Source organism: Rhinopithecus bieti, unplaced genomic scaffold (genome assembly GCF_001698545.2).
Source record: "Rhinopithecus bieti isolate Rb0 unplaced genomic scaffold, ASM169854v2 scaffold_19723, whole genome shotgun sequence".
In the NCBI taxonomy this organism is placed as follows: Eukaryota; Metazoa; Chordata; class Mammalia; order Primates; family Cercopithecidae; genus Rhinopithecus; species Rhinopithecus bieti.
This window is the reverse complement of record NW_016809579.1, coordinates 119,520-139,764: the sequence shown is the minus strand read 5'-3', so window position 1 is coordinate 139,764 and position 20,245 is coordinate 119,520. Positions and strand designations below refer to the sequence as shown.

The 20,245-nt window shown below is 47.2% G+C and overlaps 2 protein-coding genes across 5 annotated transcripts in view; one reads left to right on the top strand and one right to left on the bottom strand.

Moving 5' to 3' along the window:
• The window catches only part of LOC108540664 (uncharacterized), a 69,293-nt gene extending 66,580 nt beyond the window's left edge, over window positions 1–2,713 (bottom strand). For all 3 annotated transcript variants that reach the window (XR_001888728.1, XM_017889806.1, XM_017889805.1), the window contains exon 1: window positions 2,406–2,713. Coding sequence is in view for 2 of the 3 variants with exons in the window: in XM_017889806.1 (XP_017745295.1) it covers window positions 2,406–2,513 (108 nt within the window). In the remaining variant the exon portion in view is untranslated. The remainder of the gene's footprint in view (window positions 1–2,405) is intronic.
• The window catches only part of UPB1 (beta-ureidopropionase 1), a 38,920-nt gene continuing 21,383 nt past the window's right edge, over window positions 2,709–20,245 (top strand). For both annotated transcript variants that reach the window (XM_017889804.1, XM_017889803.1), the window contains exons 1-3: window positions 2,709–3,166; window positions 10,769–10,940; window positions 12,785–12,872. In XM_017889804.1, coding sequence (XP_017745293.1) covers window positions 3,057–3,166; window positions 10,769–10,940; window positions 12,785–12,872 — 370 coding nt within the window. In that variant the 5' untranslated portion in view covers window positions 2,709–3,056. The remainder of the gene's footprint in view (window positions 3,167–10,768; window positions 10,941–12,784; window positions 12,873–20,245) is intronic.

Genomic DNA, 20,245 nt, shown 5'->3' with positions numbered 1-20,245 from the left:
GGAGGAGTTGCAGATAACTCTTAAAAACTTGGCAAATCAGTGGGTGGTGAGGCCATTACTGAAATAGGGAATACATGCAGAAGCTAAGAGGCTGGGCGCAGTGGCTCATGCCTGTAATCCCCGCACTTCGAGAGGCCGAGGCAGGAGGATCGCCTGAGGTCAGGAGTTCGAGACCAGACTGACCAACATGGTGAAACCCCGTCTCTACTAAAAACATAAAAAATTGGCCTGTGTGGTGACACATGCCTGTAATCCCAGCTACTCGGGACGCTGAGGCAGGAAAATTGCTTGAACCCAGGAGGAGGCTGCAGTGAGCCAAAATCGCGCCATCGCACTCCAGCCTGGGCAACAAAAGCGAAACTCCGCCTCAACAACAACAACAACAACAACAACAACAACAAAAGAAGATAAGAGCCTGCTTGAGAAAGGAAGTGAAAGTTCATTCAGTTTGAAGCATTTTGAGTTGGCTTTGAAGCCTCTTCCATGAGACCTACAACAATTTCTCTAAGCCAGAAATCACCTCTTTGCACTCCATAGTATATTGTATCTTTTTCATCTCAAATTATTTCAATCTGCTGTATTTACAAATTTGTTTTTACTTTTTTTTTTGAGACAGAGTTTTGCTCTTCCTGCCCAGGTTGGAGTACAATGGCGCGATCTCAACTCACTGCAACCTCCACCTCCTGGGTTCAAGCGATTCTCCTGCCTCAGCCTCCCGAGTAGCTGGGATTACAGGCATGTAATCCTGTAATTACATGCCTGGCTAATTTTTGTATTTTTAGTACAGACAGGGTTTTACCATGTTGGTCAGGCTGGTCTCGAACTCCTGACCTCAGGTGATCTGCCCGCCTCGGCCTCCCAAAGTGCTGGGATTATAGGCGTGAGCCACCGTGCCAGTCGTCTTTACTTTAAATCACAAAGTACTAGGTCTTATCTGTCTTTATATGGCTCTCTTGGCAGTGCCTTACACATAGAAAGTCCTCAGAGTTTGCATTCTTGAAAAGGCAGCTCCATCAGACACTAGAAACTGTCAGTTAACATTTATCAAAACAAGGAACAAAACTTTTGAATTAGTAGCCTAAACAAAATACCTGAAGTATAGTATGTGGCCCTACAGCACCTTTTTTGTTTGTTTGTTTGCTTGTTTCTGGAGACGGAGTCTCACTCTGTCACCCAGGCTGGAGTGCAGTGGCACAATCTTGGCTCACTGCAACCTCTGCCCTCTGTGTTCAAGTGATTCTCCTGCCTCAGTCTCCCGAGTAGCTGGGATTACAGGCGCCTGCCACCGCACCCAGCTAATTATTTATTTATTTATATATTTTGTATTTTTAATAGAGACGGGGTGTCACCATCTTGGCCAGGCTGGTCTTGAACTCCTGACCTCATGATCCACCCACCTCAGCTTCCCAAAGTGCTGGGATTACAGGCGTGAGCCACCGCACCCGGCCTTACAGCACTTATTTTTAATGTTAGTAGTTGATTCTAGATATAAATTAGCTCCCTTTGTGCTCATCTTACTTGCCTATTTTCTTTGAGATTGGGTCTCACTCTGTTGCCCAGGCTGAAGTGCAGTGGTAAGATCACAGCTAGGGAGACTTGAGGTGCTAGGCTCAAGTGATCCTCTCACCTCAGTCTCCCAAGAAACAGGTGCACACCACCATGATAGGCTAATTTTTAAAAAATTATTTTGTAGATACAGGGTCTTGCTGTGTTACCCAGGCTGGTGTGGAGTTCCTGGCCTCAAACAATACTCCTTTCTTGGCCTCCTAAAGTGTTGGGATTACAGGCATGAGCCACCGTGCTGGCCTTTTCTGACTTTTAAACAACCCCGCAGCGGAATCTTTGCATTCCTATTTTACAGATAAAGCAACAGAAGCCTCCAGTGACTAAATAACTTTCCTGGGGGTCACAAGGTTTACAGGTGGCTAAATAGGATTTCTACGGACTGGTTCCTTCACCTGGCTGCCCACCGAGGTAAGCGGGCCCTAACTCTCAACAGGACCCCAAAGAGGACGCTTCTTTGGTAATAGCAAACGGGGCTCTCACTCTTACCATCTCAGTGACAGTCTAAAGCGCACCCTACCCCAGGAAAGTGCCCGTATTTGCGCGCGCACACACACGGCAGAGGGCAGGGCTGAAAGGGGGTCCTAGGGTGCAGGGGGCGCGCCCTTGCCCGGGGACCCCGCAATTTACAGTATTAGCTCCACGGAGGTGCATGTAACGGCAGGCGAGCAGCTACCTTCGGTTTCAACGCGGCCCCAAAGCCGGGAGTGGAAACGCACAGCCCAGGTAGTGGCCTGGACTCCGAGCCTGGCCCCTCGTTAAAACTCCCCAGACATAAAGGCTCCGGAGCGGACAGAAGTGTAGCCGCCGCGTCCCCATGGGTGACTGAAACTCTCCTGTACCTTCCTCCGTAGTCCTGTGCGGGAGGCTGGCCCGGCCGGCTGCCCTGTGCCTCGGACTGGAGGTCGCGGTCCGGAGGGGACCTGCCCGGCGGTTGCTGCTGGAACCATTTACCTCAGACTCGCGCCGCAGCCCCCCAATGCCGCGCCCAGGCTTCCCTCAAGACCTCTCCAGGGTCCCGCCCCGACACCAAGGGGCAGGTGAGGGGTGGAACCTGGAGGCACCCGCGCGAGGGCCCCTGAGGGAGGCGGGAGGGGACACCGCAGTCCCGCCTGTGGAGGGGCGTGTCTCATCGCGTGCCAAAGGAGAGGCGAAGGGCAAAGGGCAGAGGGCAAGGAGCAAAGGGCAAGGGGGAATCCCTCCTCCCCCTACCCACGCGAGGCCCTGGAGCGCTGATTGGCGGTGTGCTGCGGAAGCGGCAAGAGGAACGTGTCTTGGCACGTGCCGAAGGAGCGCTAAAGGCCAGGGGCGGTCCCACTCGCGAAGCCCTGGAGGGCAGATTGGCTGCGCGAGGAAGGGGCGTGTCCCTACGTGAGCTGTCCGGGAGCGAGAGTAAGAGATAAAGGCCAGAGTGCCTGAGCAGGCTTGGGTACCTCCTCCCACTGCGGGCAAAGGGCAGGCAGTTCGTGCGGGGACACAAGGCCTGGCGGACCATGGCCATGGCGGACGCTGAGTGGAAGTCGCTGGAGGAATGCTTGGAGAAGCACCTACCGCTCCCCGACTTGCAGGAGGTGAAACGCGTTCTCTATGGCAAGGAGCTCAGGTCCGCAGCCCAGAGGCTAACTTATGGGATCTTGGGGCCACAGAGTGTGGGTCTCGGGGAGCAGGCAGGGAGGGCCTCAGGGTCTGAAGGGCTCAGGGGAGGCAGTGAGAAGTCCTGAGTTGGCGGGTAGAGACCATAGTAGGTCTTGATGGGACAACCCTGGGGTCCTTGGGGGTTGCAGAATCCTGGCGTGACCTTTACAAATATCTTCTCCCCCACGTTGCCCGGAACTGGAAGGAAAAGGACGGGATTTTACTCTCCAGGGCTTTCTCTGTGGCCATCCCAACCCTCCTCCATGGAGCCGGGCTTGTCTTCTGGGTGTCTGGCTAGATCACTGTCTCCAACCAGAGCACCCAGCAGGTGTACTGATGGTCCGGCCCAGACCATCCTTCCTGCTGTGACCCGACCTCTGGCTGACTCTTGGAAATAGAGGCTGTCTGCATTTAGTTGGCGAGGGAACGTTTCCCACTGGCAAGCTATGGGCGCTAGTTTTTCCACTCCCTGCAAGCTGTGTGCATCACCAGGACTTTGAGGGCTGTGTACTGCTGGACACTGTGTCCACAAAGCTGAAAAAGATACTTTCCGGCCGGGCTCAGTGGCTCACGCCTGTAATCCCAGCACTTTGGGAGGCTGAGGCGGTCGGATCACGAGGTCGGGAGATCGAGACCATCCTGGCTAACATGGTGAAACCCCGTCTCTACTAAACATACAAAATATTAGCCGGGCGAGGTGGCGGGCGCCTGTAGTCCCAGCTACTTGGGAGGCTGAGGCAGGAGAATGGCTTGAACCCGGGAGGCAGAGCTTGCGGTGAGCAGAGATCACTGCCACTGCACTCCAGCTTGGGTGACAGAGTGAGACTCTGTCTCAAAAAAGAAAAAAGAAGAAAAAAAGAAAAGAGAAAGATACTTCCCCTTCCACTCTTGTTTCTCTTCAGTGCATTTCTTACCTGCAGCAACCAGAGGATCCCTTTAATATGTAAATCATATCCTGTTGGCCTGGGGCGGTGGCTCATGCCTATAATCCCAGTACTTTGGGAGGCAGAGGCGGGTGGATCACAAAGTCCAGAGTTCGAGATCAGCCTGGCCAATATGATGAAACCCTGTCTCTACTAAAAATACAAAAATTAGCTGGGCATGGTGTCACACACCTGTAGTCCCAGCTATTCAGGAGACTGAGGCAGGAGAATCGCTTGAACCCAGGAGGCGGAGGTTGCAGTGAGCCCAGATCGCGCCACTGCACTTCAGCCTGGGCAACAGGGTGAGACTCCGTCTCAAAAAAAAAAAAAAAAAAAAAATCGTATCCTGTTGTTCCTTTGTGCATAAAACTCTGTAAGGAATTTCCTGGGCTCTTAGGATGAAATCCAAACTCTGACTGCATGCAGCCCCTGACTAACTCTCCTTCCACTTCCTTGCTCATTTGTGGGCTCCCTATTTCCCCGAGTCCAGCCAGTCTGCGGGCTCCATGACCTTGTGGCAGTGACCCTGCGGCAGGAACCAGAGCAGTTTACCGGTAACTGAAGGTGTTGATTGGATCGGTGGTTCCCAGCCACAGCTGCTATGGAGTTACTGCAGGGAGGCTAGACCTCAGATCCAAGGGTGTTTTCACAGCTAGTGGATGATGAAGTTAGAACAGCTGCTTTTTGGGAGTAAGGTAGTAGAGAACTTTGTCAGAAAGGGCTCTTCATATCCAAAGGGCTGGGTGACCTTTAAGGCCCCTCCCAGTGAATACACTCATGCTCCTATTTCCACTGCATCTGTAAAGACTAGTCCTTGAGAAGTGTCTTAGATTTGAGACTCCTAAGGAAAATGTCTTAAATAAAGCAAGGGGTGTCTTATGCTTCTAGGGATGGGAATTAGTTTATTCTAAGAGTGGGGTGGGCATGTCTTCCTGGTAAAAAAGACAGCATGTGGGTGCCAGGGAGAGATAAAGGGGAAGAGTCTTAGGAGAAGATAAGTCAGTTTCCCATAAAGGTGATTGGCTGGGGCACATTCTGGAGAAGGACTGAGGTCAGCCCATGCAAGAGGGATTTTATCTAAGCATTTGGGTCACTCCAGAGCAGGAGGGATGATGATAATGGCTGGTGAAATGGGAGACAGCTGTCTCTCTTGACCAATCACTGCCAGGCTTCATCCTGGGGCTCACAATAACTAAGTGGCTCCTTTTCCTACCCCCTTTTCTTGCTCTGTTCTACTCAGCATTTAGCCCTTTCAGCTTTTATCCCTAAGGTATAAACCTTTGTACTTACTCTGTCCTTGCTAATGTGTGGGATTTGGCCATGAATGGCATTTCAAACTGAAGATAAAAAAATTACGGCTCATTTAAAAACTCTAATCCTATAAATTCCTATAAACTTAAATTATAAACTTAAATTCCTATAAACTCCTCTAAGTCTGATTTGGACCTAGCTACCTCTGTGAAGGTCCAGTGGACCTGAAGCCCTTAAGCCCCTTGGATCTGACTCCCAATGTGCTCCACACAAGACCACCTCTTCGCCCACTTACAATGCTTAGTAAATGTTTGCTCAGTGAATTAGCCAAATGGGCCTTTGCCTGTGGCCGATGAAATCCCCAGAGAGCATCGACTTTCCATTTTAAGACAACCAGAACCAAGAAGCAGTCATTCAGTCAGCAAGCATTCATTGAGCACTTAGTCTCGGCCACTGGCACTGGGATAAGTCATGGTTCCTGCCCTTGAGGGCTTTCCATCTTTTGATGGTTGCCTTACACTGTGAGGAGGAGGCAGGGAGAGCTTGAGAGAGTTTGTGTGTTTGGGGTTGGAGGGACATCAGGAAGGCTTCCCAGTAGCATCATGCCTGAGCTACATCCTAGGGGAGACAGGAAGGGTACATGTCCCTAGATACCAGGGGACATGCCCATTTAGAGACTGTGTTTGTGAGAGGGTTAGTCATTGAGTGCTCTCCTGAGGAAGACCTGAGAGAGGAGGCAGGAGTGGCAGGTAGCTCTTAGGGTCTCTGAGACAGCAGAACCGTGTCCCGATAATGGCAGAGCCTTTGAAGAGTTTGACCTGGTGGCTGAGCGAAGAATGACCTGGAATAACGACTGGATAAGCTGAAATTTAAGGAAAGGAAAAAAGACTAGCCTGGAAAAAAGTCGGTGGAAGATGAGAGGCCTGATGTGAACAGAGTACCTGGGAGTGGAGAGACAGAAGGCTTCCAGAGGTTTCAGGGAGGTCAGTGGACAGTGAGCCAATGAGGATAACAGCTGTGGCAGTGAGGATCTTGCCGGCTTCTGGCTTGGACTCTCAGATGGCCAGTCGACTTATGTGATGGGGAGCATCTTTGGACAGGTTGCGTTTGAGTGTTGTTTAGTTCCTAGGGCTGCTGTAACAATTTATCACAAACTGGGTGGCTTGAAACAACAGAAACTTATTCTCACAGTTCTGAAGACCACAAGTATAAGACCAAGGTGTCAGCAGGGCCGTGTTTCCTCCAAAGATCCTAGGGGAGAATCCTCCCTTGTCTTTTCTAGCCTCAGGTGGGTCCTGGCTTTCCTTAGGTTGTGACAGCCAGTCTGCCTCTTTCTTGGCCTTCTCCTATTGTCCCTGTATCTCTCTTGTGGTGTCTCTTGTCTTTGAGGAGGGTGCAGTGGCTCACACCTGTAATCTCAGCACTTTGGGAGGCCAGGGCTGGAGGACTGCTTGAACTCAGGAGTTTGAGACCAGCCTGAGCAACATGGTGAGACCCCATCTCTATAAAATGTTAAGAAAAACATAGCCAGGCATGGTAGCATGCACCTGTAGTCCTAGCTACACGGCAGGCTGAGGCGGGAGGATCACTTGAGTCTGGGAGGTTGAGGCTGCAGTGAGCTAAGATCTGTCCTCTGTACTCCAGCCTGGGAGTCAGATCAAGGCCCTGTCTCAAACACACACACGTCTTTGAATTTGGAGCTTACTTGGATAATCCAGGATGATCTTGAGATCTTGATCTTAATTACGTCTGGGAAGACCCTTTTTCTGAATAGAATCACAATGACAGGTTCCAGGTGTCAGGATGGAGACACAGCTCAACCTGCTACAGTAGCTTCAGGGTGTGCAGGTGGAAATAACCCAGGGGCTATTCGCTATGTGGAGATGGGCCTCAGGTGGGAGAGGCTGGGCTTGTTGAGCTGCCCTGGAGATGATCATTCCAGGTGGAGGAGGAGCAGATACAAAAGAGGGCACTGGAGAGAATGCTGGAAAACCCGGATATTCAAGGAGTCAGAGAAAAATACTTTGTGGGAGATTCTGGAGGTGAGGACTGTGGGGCAATACAGGGAAAGAAGCATCAGATGGCTCAGAAATGTCTAGCGGGTGAGGACAGCTGGAAGTCTGCTGGATTTAGCCATGATAAGGCTGGTGGCAGTTCCCGAGATGGGGCCAGGAGGTGAGACCTGAGCTGACAGGGAAGCATGTGTGGAAGCTCCCTAGGCAGCAGGGAGAGAGAGCAAGTGAGTAAACAAGTGGACATGTGTGGAGCACTGTCCCTCTTTCTCTTTCTTCCTCTCCTTCTCTCCCTCCCCAGTCCCCTTCTGTTGTTCAGTGGGAGAGACTCTTTAACAGCTTCAGTGATGGATGTGGAGGTCTATAGGTACTAGTGAGGAAAGACGTCCAAGCTATGTGTATTAAGTGCAAAAGGCAAGTTGAAGAACAGAAAATACGGAATGATGCCATTGTATTTGTAATGCATACACATAGGAAAATAGGAAAGAAACATAAAACATTGTTAAGAAGGGTTGCCTCTGAGTTTTGGGACTAGGGGTGGGATAGAAAGGGGAATTTATTTTTTATTCTATACCCTTTCCCACTATTTGATTCACCCCCACCATGAGCACGTGTTTCTTTTGTAAAAGAGCTCTAGTTTAATTATTTAAAGCACTGATGGTAAAGAGCCATCAGAGGTAGAAAGATGAAGTTCCAGAATTGAGAGGTTGATGCGGAGGCAGGAACTTGGTCCTCTGGTGAGATCTGCCTGACCCTGGGTAGGAGAGGTGGGGGCCATGAAGGGCATGGTGGGGCTAGGATGGGAAGTGATGGGCTTTACTCCTTGAAGTTTGAAGGAAAGCCCTGATGCGAGGAGGCCTCAGTAGCAGGGTAAGGGATAGAGGGTCTGAAAGCCAACTATAGGGACCAGGGCGGGCAGTGGCAGCATAAGGCCATCTGTGAGGTTGTGACTCATTTGCTGGTCTTGTCCTCCTGGGCAGTGGCTGATTGACTGATGCTTGTTTTAGTACTTTTGAGCTGCTATAACAAAATACCACAGACTTCCCAGTACTTGTGGGCAATCACAGGGAGAAAAAGGAGAAGGGTCTGTGTGTCTGTTTCCCCAAAGGCCTGTGGCCCTGGTAGCTGGACGGCCTTTTGGGAATGTCCTAGTGAGCCCTGTCCTCAGCCTGTGGTCTCACATCAGGAAGATGTCAGGTGGGACAGCTCTTGTCTGAGTGTGCAAACCTGGCTGTAACCAACACCTGGCTGCGGTCTCTCTCCCCGTCTTAAACCACGTAAATTTATTCCTCACGGTTCTGAATGCTATGAAATCCAAGATCAAGACGCCACAGCAGATCTGGTGTCTGGTGAGGACCCACTTCCTGGTTCGTAGATGGTGCCTTCTCACTGTGTGCTTACATGGTACAGGAAGCAAGCACCCCCTCTTAGGGGGTCTTTTAAAAGAGCACTAATCCCATTCATGAGGACTCTACCCTCATGACCTAATCACCTCCCAAAGAACCCTATCACATTGGAGATTAGGATTTCAACATATGGCTTTGGGGCAGACATAAGTATTCAGTCCATCTCAGTGGTCCACTGCATCTCCCGTACCAGGCCTTTTGGTGGACACAGCACATCATTTACTGCGTCTGCACAAGGTATGGCTTGAGAGTTGGTTAGGTTCTCCAGATGAAGCTGTGTAGGATGTGGTGATGGACTGTCTTGGATAATGAAAGGACAGAGAGACCTAACAGGTGGTGCCCAGATAGTAGACAGGAGTGGCTGGGAAGAGGTAGAGCCCCAAAGGTGGCTGTCCTGGAGGGTGGAGCGGCCTCTCCTGTATCGCCTTGGCTTAGAATGAGCTCGCAAGGAGCTGGGGATGAGGAGGTGGGCAGCCTCGGGGCTGGCCAGGCGGAGACACCACTTGGGGGAAAAAGGGTAGGTAATGGAGGTTATGCATGGTGGGAAGATGGGGAGAGAGCCTTCAGCTAGGTGATGGTTATAGCCATGTTTCCACACCCAAGACGAGCTCTTCACCTGACATCTTCCTGCTGTGAGACTACAGGCTGAGAGGCCAGGCAGAGTTCACCAGGACACTCTCAAAGGGCTGTCTGGCTCCCAGGCCCACAGGCCTTCGAGGAAATAGACACATAAACCCTGTCCTTTTTCTCCCGGTGTCTACCCACACACACATCCTGGAGAGTTGCGTGATTATGTCCACCAGAGGGGATTTGCCCTGAGGCTGAGGCCTGCAGGAGCGCCATTCCGCTGGAGGGTGGGAGGGCTGTCTAAGGCAGTCACAGCAAGGAGAGGCACGGTGTGGGCACTGCTGCTATTTCTAACCTGCTGGAGTGAAGGGAACCTTGACTACTTGAAAAGCAGGCTGATTGTCAGGGGCGGAACCGAACTCAGAGCTGTCAGGGCCATCACATGGAAAGTGCCTGGCAGGGGGCGGCGACAGGGGGCTTGGGCTGACAGGGCTGTGATTTTGAAAGAAACGTCTCTAAGAAAGTGATTTAAAGTAGGAGAGAAATATTATTATTAGATAATGGCTGTCAGGTTATTTTTTGATGTGTTTTCTGGGTATTTCATAATCATCTTGCCCTTAGATGGGAAGATCTTCCTGGTCAGGGGCCGTGTCCCATCGCATGCCTCTATGGGTTTCACCTCTGGGTGTGCAACAGGCATCAGGAGTTATTTGCTGTTCGGCCAATGGTCACTTCAGTGAAGTGTTTTATAACTAATTCTCTAGCCTTTGTTAATAAACTACAAATGTGGATGAGCATTTAGGGCTTCCATCTGAACACCTGGGCCCCACCAAGCCCACCCAACTCCAGGTGTGGAACTGGACTCCTCCAGCAGAAGCAGCAGGACAGAGTGGCCAGGGTCTTTATTCACCACAAGGTCATCCATATGGTCCCAGGTCGTGGCCTCTCCAACCAGCCTGTCTCCTGAGCCTCATTTTCCAAGCCCTTCTCTGCTCCCACAACCTGCCTCACACTCTAGGCTCAGCATAGCCCTGATTTTGGTTCAGAAACACTTTTGAGAATCTATTCCCTCCTTTCTGTGCTGACTGCCAGGACTTTAATTCCTACTCTGATTTCAGCAAGTCTAAAACACCAACCTCTTGACTGGCTTCCCCGTTGCCAGGCCTAACTGTGCTGCCTCTCTGCTGAGGTCTCCCTGCCAACTGCAGGTAAAGTCCAGGTTCAGTGTAGTGTTCGGTCATGGCTGGACCCCCCCTGCTCCCCAGCTCCCTTGGGCCCTGGCACTGATCACCTTCTAGCCAGGACATCCTCACCTCTTTGACTGATAAATAACTACAGGAAATGGGAGAGGGATTTTAAGTGGAACAGACTGCATCAAAATCACCTTCCCTCTTCTTTCCTGCCCATCTAGGAAGCTTGATCTGCCCAGGGAAGCTTTCGAAGCCGCCTCCAGAGAAGACTTTGAACTGCAGGGATATGCCTTTGAAGCGGCGGAGGAGCAGCTGAGACGACCCCGCATCGTGCATGTGGGGCTGGTTCAGAACAGAACCCCCCTCCCTGCAGATGCACCTGTGGCAGAACAGGTACAGACTCTTTTGACCATAATAAATACACAAACGGGGTTGTGGCTCGCCCTTTGGAGCACACCTGCAGACCCTGGCTGGCCACATACTCCAGGTCTGCAGGCTTGGATCCCTTGAGCAGTAGCAGAGACGCTCCTGCCCTGGCCTCCCCACAGCCCTCCAGCCTGCATCTCTGGCTCTTCTGCCTTCTTGTTCTTATTCTGTCTCTCCCTCCTCCTCACTGATCTTTCCACTTCTCTCCAGCTATTGATCTGAAGCTCCATTTGCCAACCAGGAGGGTGCCCTTTTGGCCTGCTCGTGCTCTCCATGGGACGCTGCCTCTCAGCTGCCTGCCAAGAGGCAGCCAGCCAGCACACACTGGTCAGGACCGTCTGTCCATGTATTCTTCTGCCTTAATCCTCAGGGCGGGGACTCGCTATACCCAGAAGTTTGTGAGCCTGCAGGCTTACAGGAATAGATAGGCATTTGCTTATGACCTCAGAGTTAGTAAATAAAGGTGACAGCATCTTGTATCTCCCTAAAAAAAATATTGTCACAGGCACAGGTGGTTTGTTTTATACACTTCTCCACAGCATTCCTCCAGCTGCTCAAACTTTCAGGGATTTCCCTGTACAGGTTTCCTCCGGATACAGGGTGTTTGAGGATTCTTATGGATTCTGGAGAAACCTAAGGTCTCTTGGATTCCAGGTTTGGTTCTGCATCATGATTCACATTGGTCCTTCTTTTGCTTTTGTTGGATTCACAGATGTCTGGTTCTCAGTTCTCTCTCTTTTTGTGTCTGGATTCTTTTTTTGTGGATATGTCCCCTCTATCATCCCAGACTGTCAAGTCGTAGGACCAGCTATGTTTTTTTCACCCACACAGTTAGCAAAAAGCTTTGCTAACGCCAAGCAAATGTGTATTTGTGGGGCTGATGCTGTCAGCAAATATCCACAAAGCCGTGGGGTACACAGCCTCTCAAAGGAGGAGACCATAGGCCTTGTAAAGAGTTTGTGCACTCTGGGTTTTCAGCCTGGTTCCTTTGGTCTGTCTTTGAACAAACACTTTTGAATGTCTCCTGGGAGCCAGGCATTGTGCCAAGGACAAGTAGATGATGAGGTTGCTTTCTTCCTATCCCTAAGGAGCCTGTGGGGTCCTGGGAGTGACAAGACACCAGAGGAAGAGTGGCACACAATGAAAGCAGTGGCACACGATGGCTCCCGAAGGCCAGGGGATGCCGAGTTACCTTGACACTTGGCCCACAACTGTGAGAGTCTGCAGAGGCCCACAGAGGGGCGACACGTGACATAGATAACACCTCCAGGAAGATTAGGTGGGAGGAGGGAAGTACATTCCTGGCCCAGGGCACAGCACACACCAAAGCACAGGGATTTAAAAGAGCTAGAGAGGCGAGGCATTCCATGATACGATACACACAGGATAAGTAGAACAAGTAGGATAAGTGCGGGACAAGGCTTGCCTCTGAAGGCAGGACAGTGGAGAGCGGAGTCCTGGGCCAAGGGGATGGTTGACCTGGGAGATGGTGTGAGCGTGGGTCCTGAACCAGAAGCAGCACCATCCTCATCCCTGCCTCTCAGCAACCTCACAGGTCAGGTGGCAGTCTCCCCATTACCAGATGAGGAAACTGAGGCAGTGTCAAAGTGTCTGTGACCCCAGAGCCTCTGCACCTCCAGCTTTTCATGCAGATTTTGGACATCAGGAGATAACCAAATATAGAACCTCCCCACCCTACTCCTCATACCTGCCCAGGTGGGCATTGATTGTTCCATATGCATTAGGATGAGATCCTAAAAATTGCCTTACCAATAGAACTAAATGGATTCTAATCCTTTTTAAATTCTCAGGTCTCTGCCCTTCATAGACGCATAAAGGCTATCGTAGAGGTGGCTGCAATGTGTGGAGTCAACATCATCTGTTTCCAGGAAGCATGGAGTGAGTCTTTTTTATGGTGCTTTCTCTGCTGCCTTCAAACAATTGTGTATTCTCTCCATGTTGCCAAGAGTGTCTGCTGCCTGACTTTTAAAGAATCTCCTTTGTTTTCTCATCCATGGAAAGGTTTTCTGTCCACATCACCAGGAACCCCAGCCTTCCTACTGTTATGCACCAGGCTGTTGTCTGAGCCCATCAGTTTTCCCACGTCGTTCTGAATCCATTCACTCCTCCCCATCTCTCTACCACCACCTGGTCCAAGCCTCTGGCAGCCCACCCCTGACTTTTGTAATTCCCTCTGGCTGGTCTCCTGTGCCCTCCTAACCAGGACTTCTTTACCTTCAGATCTCAACCCAGAGCCAGCCCCCCTATCTAAACATTTATTGCACCATGTACTTGTGTGGTTTTTATTTTTATCAGTTATACATGCTCATGGTTTGGAGTCAGGTGGGTCTACAAGGTCTGTTACCAAAAAATAGCTGTTATCCCCAGCATCAACAGTGAGCTAGTTCCTTTGGAATTTACCTTTGTTAGTGTTGCTACTTCCTAATTTTTTAGTTTTGCATCACCTATTGACTTCCCCCATGGAAGACGTCAGTGTTAGCCCTTTCCTGCCTCCTCCTGGCCTTTCAACATACATGTGTCCTTGTTCTTCTATCCCCCCAGCCGTTTTGTCAACTTTGATTCCTTTTTCTTTTTTTTTAAGACAAGGTCTTACTCTGTCACCCAGGCTTGGAGTGCAGTGGTGCAATCATAGCTCACTGCAGCCTTGATCCCAGGCCCAAGCAATCCTCCCACCTCAGCCTCCCAAGTAGTTGGGACCACAGGTGCACACCATCATGCCCAGCTAATTGAAAAACAAAACAAAACAAAACAAACAAACAAAACTTTGTAGAGATGGAGATCTCACTATGTTGCTCAGGCTGAACTTTGATTTCTTTTCCTGGATTATTTTCTGTTTTCCCTAGAGTTTGCTTCGTTTTCTACTTGCCACGCATTCAACCCCAAACTTTCTATCAATTCCTAAATCTCCTTAATGTGTTTTAGACGCATCAAACAGTCTATCAGTTTCATCTCCTCCAAGGAATCTGCCCCGGAGCCTTGTGACTGCTGTGGGCTGAATCAGGTGCCCCCTCTGCTGGCCACACAGTTGTCCTGGGATCCCCCCTCACCATCACTCTGGGGAATCCCTTTGCCTTGCTCTTGTGTTTCTCTGTTCCCACAGCTTCCTCTTCCTTGGTTTATGCCCTCATTTTAGTAGTGTAGTGTAGTAGATCCTTATAGATTTATGTTGCCTCGGCATTCATGTTGAATACAAGTTTAACTCTGTCATACCAGAGGCAGGGCTCAGTCACCCTGGACACAGTTTCCAGTTCTACGCCACACCCAAATGGCTCAAGCCAGGTGGCCAGAGGTAAGAACTTAAGAGACCTCTCTCCCGCCAGCCGACTGGGCTGTCCACTTTCCTGCTGCTTCCTTTAAATGGATCATCCAGGCATTTGGCCATTAACTTAAGGTGACCACATCTTAGTCATTATGTGTACTGCTAGTTGGCCCACACTCTCTCTGACTCTTCATTTCTGCCTCATCTGACCTGGGGACAGAGGACTGCCCTTCTGACTCATGGCACTCTCCTTGCCCAGGATCTGTAAGTAAAAATCTTCAAACTTGTTTCCTATTGCGACGGTGTGTTGAATTTGCACCTTCCATGAGAAGAACCAGGGGCTGCCCCAGGCTGGGTTTTCCCTGGGATACCGGGGGAGACACAAAGTTGGACTCCTAGTGCCAGAGTGGTAGTCAGGCAGGGACAGGTCAGGCAAGAGCCACACAGCATCTACCAGTATAAACAAGTTTCACGTATGAGGGACCCCTGGTCACGGGTTGGACAGACAGGCATTAGGCTGTCCACCATGTACGAGATGTATCCTGTGAAAGGCACACTGTAGAGACCACGTCCAGCTCCCTTCATTTCCTGTTACTGCTGGGTTGCCAGCCGCTCTGATACTGGAGCCCCCATTTAGCTAGGGACTCTCAGAACCAGTAGTTCCCTGAAGAAGAACACATCAGAGGTAAACTTTTTGAGGCCTTGCCCATCTGAAAATATGTTCCTTCTACAATTTTCTTGATAGTTTGGTTAAGCATCAAATTTTAGGTTAGAAATCATTTTCCTTCAAAAGTTTGAACACACGTTGTTCCATTGTCTTCTAGTTTTGGGGCATTGTTGAGTAATCCACAGCCATTTTAATTTGTGACCCATTGTCTATGATTTGTTTTTCTCTGGAAGACTGGAGGAGTTTCTCTTTTTCACCACTACTCTACAATTTCATAATGATACTCCATTGTGCATATCTATTTTAATCCACTCTTGGTACTTAGTGGGTTCTTTTAGTCTAGAAACTTGGATTCTGACGCTCTAGGAAATTTTCTTGCATTATTTCATTCATTCATTATTTTCTCCTCTTTTTTCTCTTTCTAGACAGTCCTACTATTAGGATATGGGAACCCTGAACTAGTATCCTAATTTTGTTGTGTATTTCCTCCATTTTTTTTTTTTTTTTTTTTTTTTTCCCCCTTTTTTTTTTTTTTTTTTTTTTTTTTTTTTTTTTTTTGAGACGGAGTCTTGCTCTGTCATGCAGCCTGGAGTGCAGTGGCCAGATCTCAGCTCACTGCAAGCTCCGTCTCCCGGTTTTACGCCATTTTCCTGCCTCAGCCTCCCGAGTAGTTGGGACTACAGGCGCCCGCCACCTCGCCCGGCTAGTTTTTTGTATTTTTTAGTAGAGACGGGGTTTCACCGTGTTAGCCAGGATGGTCTTGATTTCCTGACCTTGTGATCCGCCCGTCTGGGCCTCCCAAAGTGCTGGGATTACAGACTTGAGCCACCGCGCCCGGCCTTTTTTTTTTTTTTAAATACCTGGCTGTTAACAGAAAAAGTCTGCTGAGCTTTATGAAAACCCAGCCCCCATCTATATCATCAGTCTCATATTTGTCCTTCAATATTCTGGCTCCACAGTTAGCCTGCAGTTGCCCAATGTCACATTTTCTTTCTTTCCTTGTGGTCTTTGTATATGCTATTCTCTCTGTCTAGAATGATCTTTTTTTTTCCTTCCTCACTTCGATTGGCTAATTCCTTACTGTCCTTCAGGTCTTAGCTTAAATATACCTTCTTCAAAGAAGTATTTACTGACACTGTCCACCACTGTGAGACAGATACCCTTCGCTATGAACTTCCATGGCATTCTGTGCCTCCCTGTATCGGCATCTGTTTTTAAAATGTACATGGCAAAAAATCCAAGAATGCATGATGGAAAATAAAGTCTCCCACATATTTCAGACTCCAGACACTGAATTCTTATTCCTAGAGGCTACCACTGTTACATTTTCTTGGGTATCCTTCTAGAGATGTTCTCTGGCTATATGGCACATACCTATGTGTTTTATTTTTAACCCCTCACAAATGATAGTATACTGTATACATATTTCTGCACCTAGTTTTTTTCCACTTAACTATAAACTTTGGAGTCTATTCCATGTGTACCTTGCAGAGCTGCCTCATTTTAAAAAATTAAGACAGGATTAAGACAATAAATTTCACCAATTTTAAGGGTACAATTTGATGAGTTTTAGCAAATGTATGCAGTTAGGTAAACATCACTACAATCATGTTAGAGGATGTTTCCTTTATTCACAAAAAGTTTTCTCATGCCCCAAGCAATAACTGATTTCTTTTCTGTCAGTACAGATAAAATGGAATCACATACTATGTATTCTTTTGTGTCTGGTTTCTTTTAGCAAGAATAATGTTTCTGAGGTTTATCTATGCTGTTGCATGTATCAGTAATTCCCTCCTCTTTATTGCTCAGTAGTATTCCGTTATTTTTATAGATCACAATGTGTCTATCCATTCCCATCTTGGACATTTGGATTGTTTCCAGTTTGGGGCAATTAAAACTGCTATGAACATTTGTGGACAAATCTTTGTGTGGACATGTTCTTATTTCTCTTGGATGAATACCTAGCATGGCAGGGTTCTAGGAAGGTCTATATTTAATATTTTCAGAAACTACCAAACTGTACCATTTGACCTTCCCAGCAGCAGTTACTAAGGAGTTCCAGTTGCTCCATGTCTTTCCCAACCTTTTGTATTATCATTTGTTCTAATGTTGGCCATTCTAGTGGGTGTATAGTAGTATCTCACTAGTTTGATTTGCGTGTTGCTGATGACTCATGGTAAGCATCTTTCCGTGTACTTTTTTGCCATTGGTATATCTTTTTTTGGTCAAGTGTCTGTTCAAATTTTTGCCCATTTTTTTGAATGGACTTTTTTGTCTTTATATTACTTAGTTATAAGAGTTTTTAAAATGCATATTCTAGACATAATTCCTTTGTCAGATATGTTTTGCAGATTGTTTTCCAATTTCTCATTTGCCTTTTCATTGTCGTAACACTCACTTGAAGAGCAGAGGTTTTAAATTTTGAAGTCCTAGTTATATTTTTATTTTACGTTTCCTACATTTTGAGTCCTATTTAAGAAATCTGGCCAGGTGTAGTGACTCATATCTGTAATCCCAGCACTTTGGGAGGCCAAGGCGGGCAGATCACCTGAGGCCAGGAGTTCAAGACCAGCCTGGGCAACATGGTGAAATCTTGTCTCTACTAAAAACACAAAAATTAGCTGAGCGATGTGGCTCGTGCCTGTAATCCCAGCTACCCAGGAGACTGAGATATGAGAATCACTTGAACCCAGGAGGCGGAGGTTGCAGTGAGCTGAGATCATGCACTACCCTCCAGCCTAGGCGACAGAGCAAGACTCCATTAAAAAAAAAAAGAAAGAAAGAAAGAAAGAAAGAAAGAAAGAAATCTTTGCCAAACCCAAGGTCACTAAGAATTTCTGCTATGTTTATTTCTCAGACTTTTTTAGCTTTTACATTTAGGTCTGTGATCCATTTTGAGTTAATTTTTGTATATGGTATGATTTAGGGGTCAAGGTTCTCTCTCCTTCCTTCCTTCCTTCCTTCCTTCCTTCCTTCCTTCCTTCCTTCCTTCCTTCCTCTCTCTGTCTCTCTCTCTCACTTCCCTTTCTGTATATGGCTATCCAATTGTTTCAGCACTATTTGTTAAAAAGATTATCCTTTTCCCCCCAAGAATCCCCTTGAATTGCCTTAAAACCTTTATCAACAATCAATTTGTGTGGGTGTATTTCTGGATAGTCTATTGTGTTCTGTTGATATACAATCTTGATTATTTTAACTTTATAATGTATCTTGAGGCTGTACATGGTGGCTTGAGCCTGTAATTCTAGGAGGCCAAGGTGGGAGAATCGCTTGGGCTCAGGAGTTCAAGACCAACCTGGGAACATAGCGAGACTTCATCTCTACCAAAAATTAAAAAAAAAAAAAAAAAAAATTAGCAGGGCATGGTGGCCTGGGTCTGTAGTCCTGGCTACTCAGGAAGCTGAAGTGGGAGGACCGTTGAGCCCGGGAGATAAAGGCTGCAGTGAGCTATGATCACGCCATTGCACTCCAGCATGGGAGACAGAACAAGACCCTGTCTCAAAAAAAAAAAGGTATTGAAATCAGGTAGTGTAAGGTCTCCAACTTTTTCTTCTTTTACAAAATTGCTTTTGGCTATTCTGGGTCCACTGCATTTCCACATACATTTTATAATTAGCTTATCAATTTCTACTAAAAAGCCTGCTGGGATTTGATTAGATTTCATTGAACTCATAGATTAATTTAGAGAAAAGTTACAGCTTAATACTGAGTCTTCTCATCCATGAACACGTCTTTCCATTTATTTAGATCTTACTTTTTCTCAGCAATATTTCATAGTTTTCTTTATTATTATTATTTTTTCATAGACAAGGTCTCACTCTGTCCTCCTGGCTGGAGTGCAGAGGCACAATCATAGCTCACGGCAGCCTCAAACTCCTGGGTTCAAGCAATCCTCCCACCTTATCCTCCCTGCGTATGTGGGATTACAGGCACACACCACTTTGTCCGGGTTGTTTCATAGTTTTTCGTATGTAGTTTCACACTGAAAACAATGTATGTGTAAGAGTTTTTTAAAAATATATTCTGTGTGTTCACAGAATAGATATGTGTGTTCATAGTTTTCATTCTGTAGTTTCAGTGTGTAGTTTTACATATTTTTTATTAACTTTTTCTCTGGATTTTTTGTATTTTTGATGCTATTGCAGATGATATGGTTTACATTTCAGTTATGTCATAGAATATTTCCCTTACCCCCAAAAGTTCCCCTGTGCCCTGGGCAATCACTGTCAATATATAGAAATACATTCGATTTTTATATAATGACCATATATCCTACAACCTTGCTAAACTCACTTACTAGTTCTGGTAGCATTTTTGTAGATTCCTTAGGATTTTCTGCATAGACAACCATGTCATCTGTGAATCAAGACACTTTTACTTTACTTCTTTTCCAATCCATATGTCTTTTTTTCCCCCCTTACATTTTTGCACTGGCTAATACCTCCAGTACAATGTTGAGTAGAATTGATTCCTGGCCTTATTTCTGATATTAAGGGAAAAGCATTTAATTTTTCGCCGTTAAGTATGATATAGCTGTAGGTCTTTTGTAGATGCCTTTTATCAGATCGAGGGAATCCCCTTTTGTTCTTGAGAGTTTTGTCATGAATAGATGTTAGATTTTATCAAACACATTTCTACACCTGTGAAGATCATCTCTTTTTGTTTGTTTGTGAATAGAGTGAATTACATTGATTTTTGAATATTAAATTAATCTTGCAGTCTTGGTATAAACTCCATCTGATCATAATGCATTATCCTTCAAAATGTTGTTAAACTTTATTTCCTGGCCAGGCACGGTGGCTCACGCCTGCAATCCCAGCAGGTTAGGAGGCCAAGGCAGGCAGATCACCTGAGGTCAGGAGTTCGAGACCAGCCTGGCCAACATGGTGAAACCCCGTCTCTACTAAAAATACAAAAATTAGCCAGATGTGGTGGCACACACCTATAATCCCAGCTACTCAGGAGGCTGAGACAGGAGAATCACTTCAACCTAGAAGTCAGAGGTTGCAGTGAGCTGAGATCACATCATTGCACTCCAGCCTGGGCAACAGAACAAGACACCATCTCAAAAAATAATAATAATAAAATAAAATAATTTTAATCTTTATTTCCTAAAATAAATTTACAAATTTTTTTCATGAGGAATTCATGTGGAATATTGGAATACAGTTTTCTTTTCTTATAATGTCTTTATCTAGTTTTGGTATCAGAGCAATACTAGCCTCATAGAATGAGTTGGAAAGTGTTCCTTTGTCTTCTATTTTCTGCAGTAGTTTGCATAGAATTTGATATTCCTTCTTTCTTTTTTTTTTTTTTTTTTTTTTT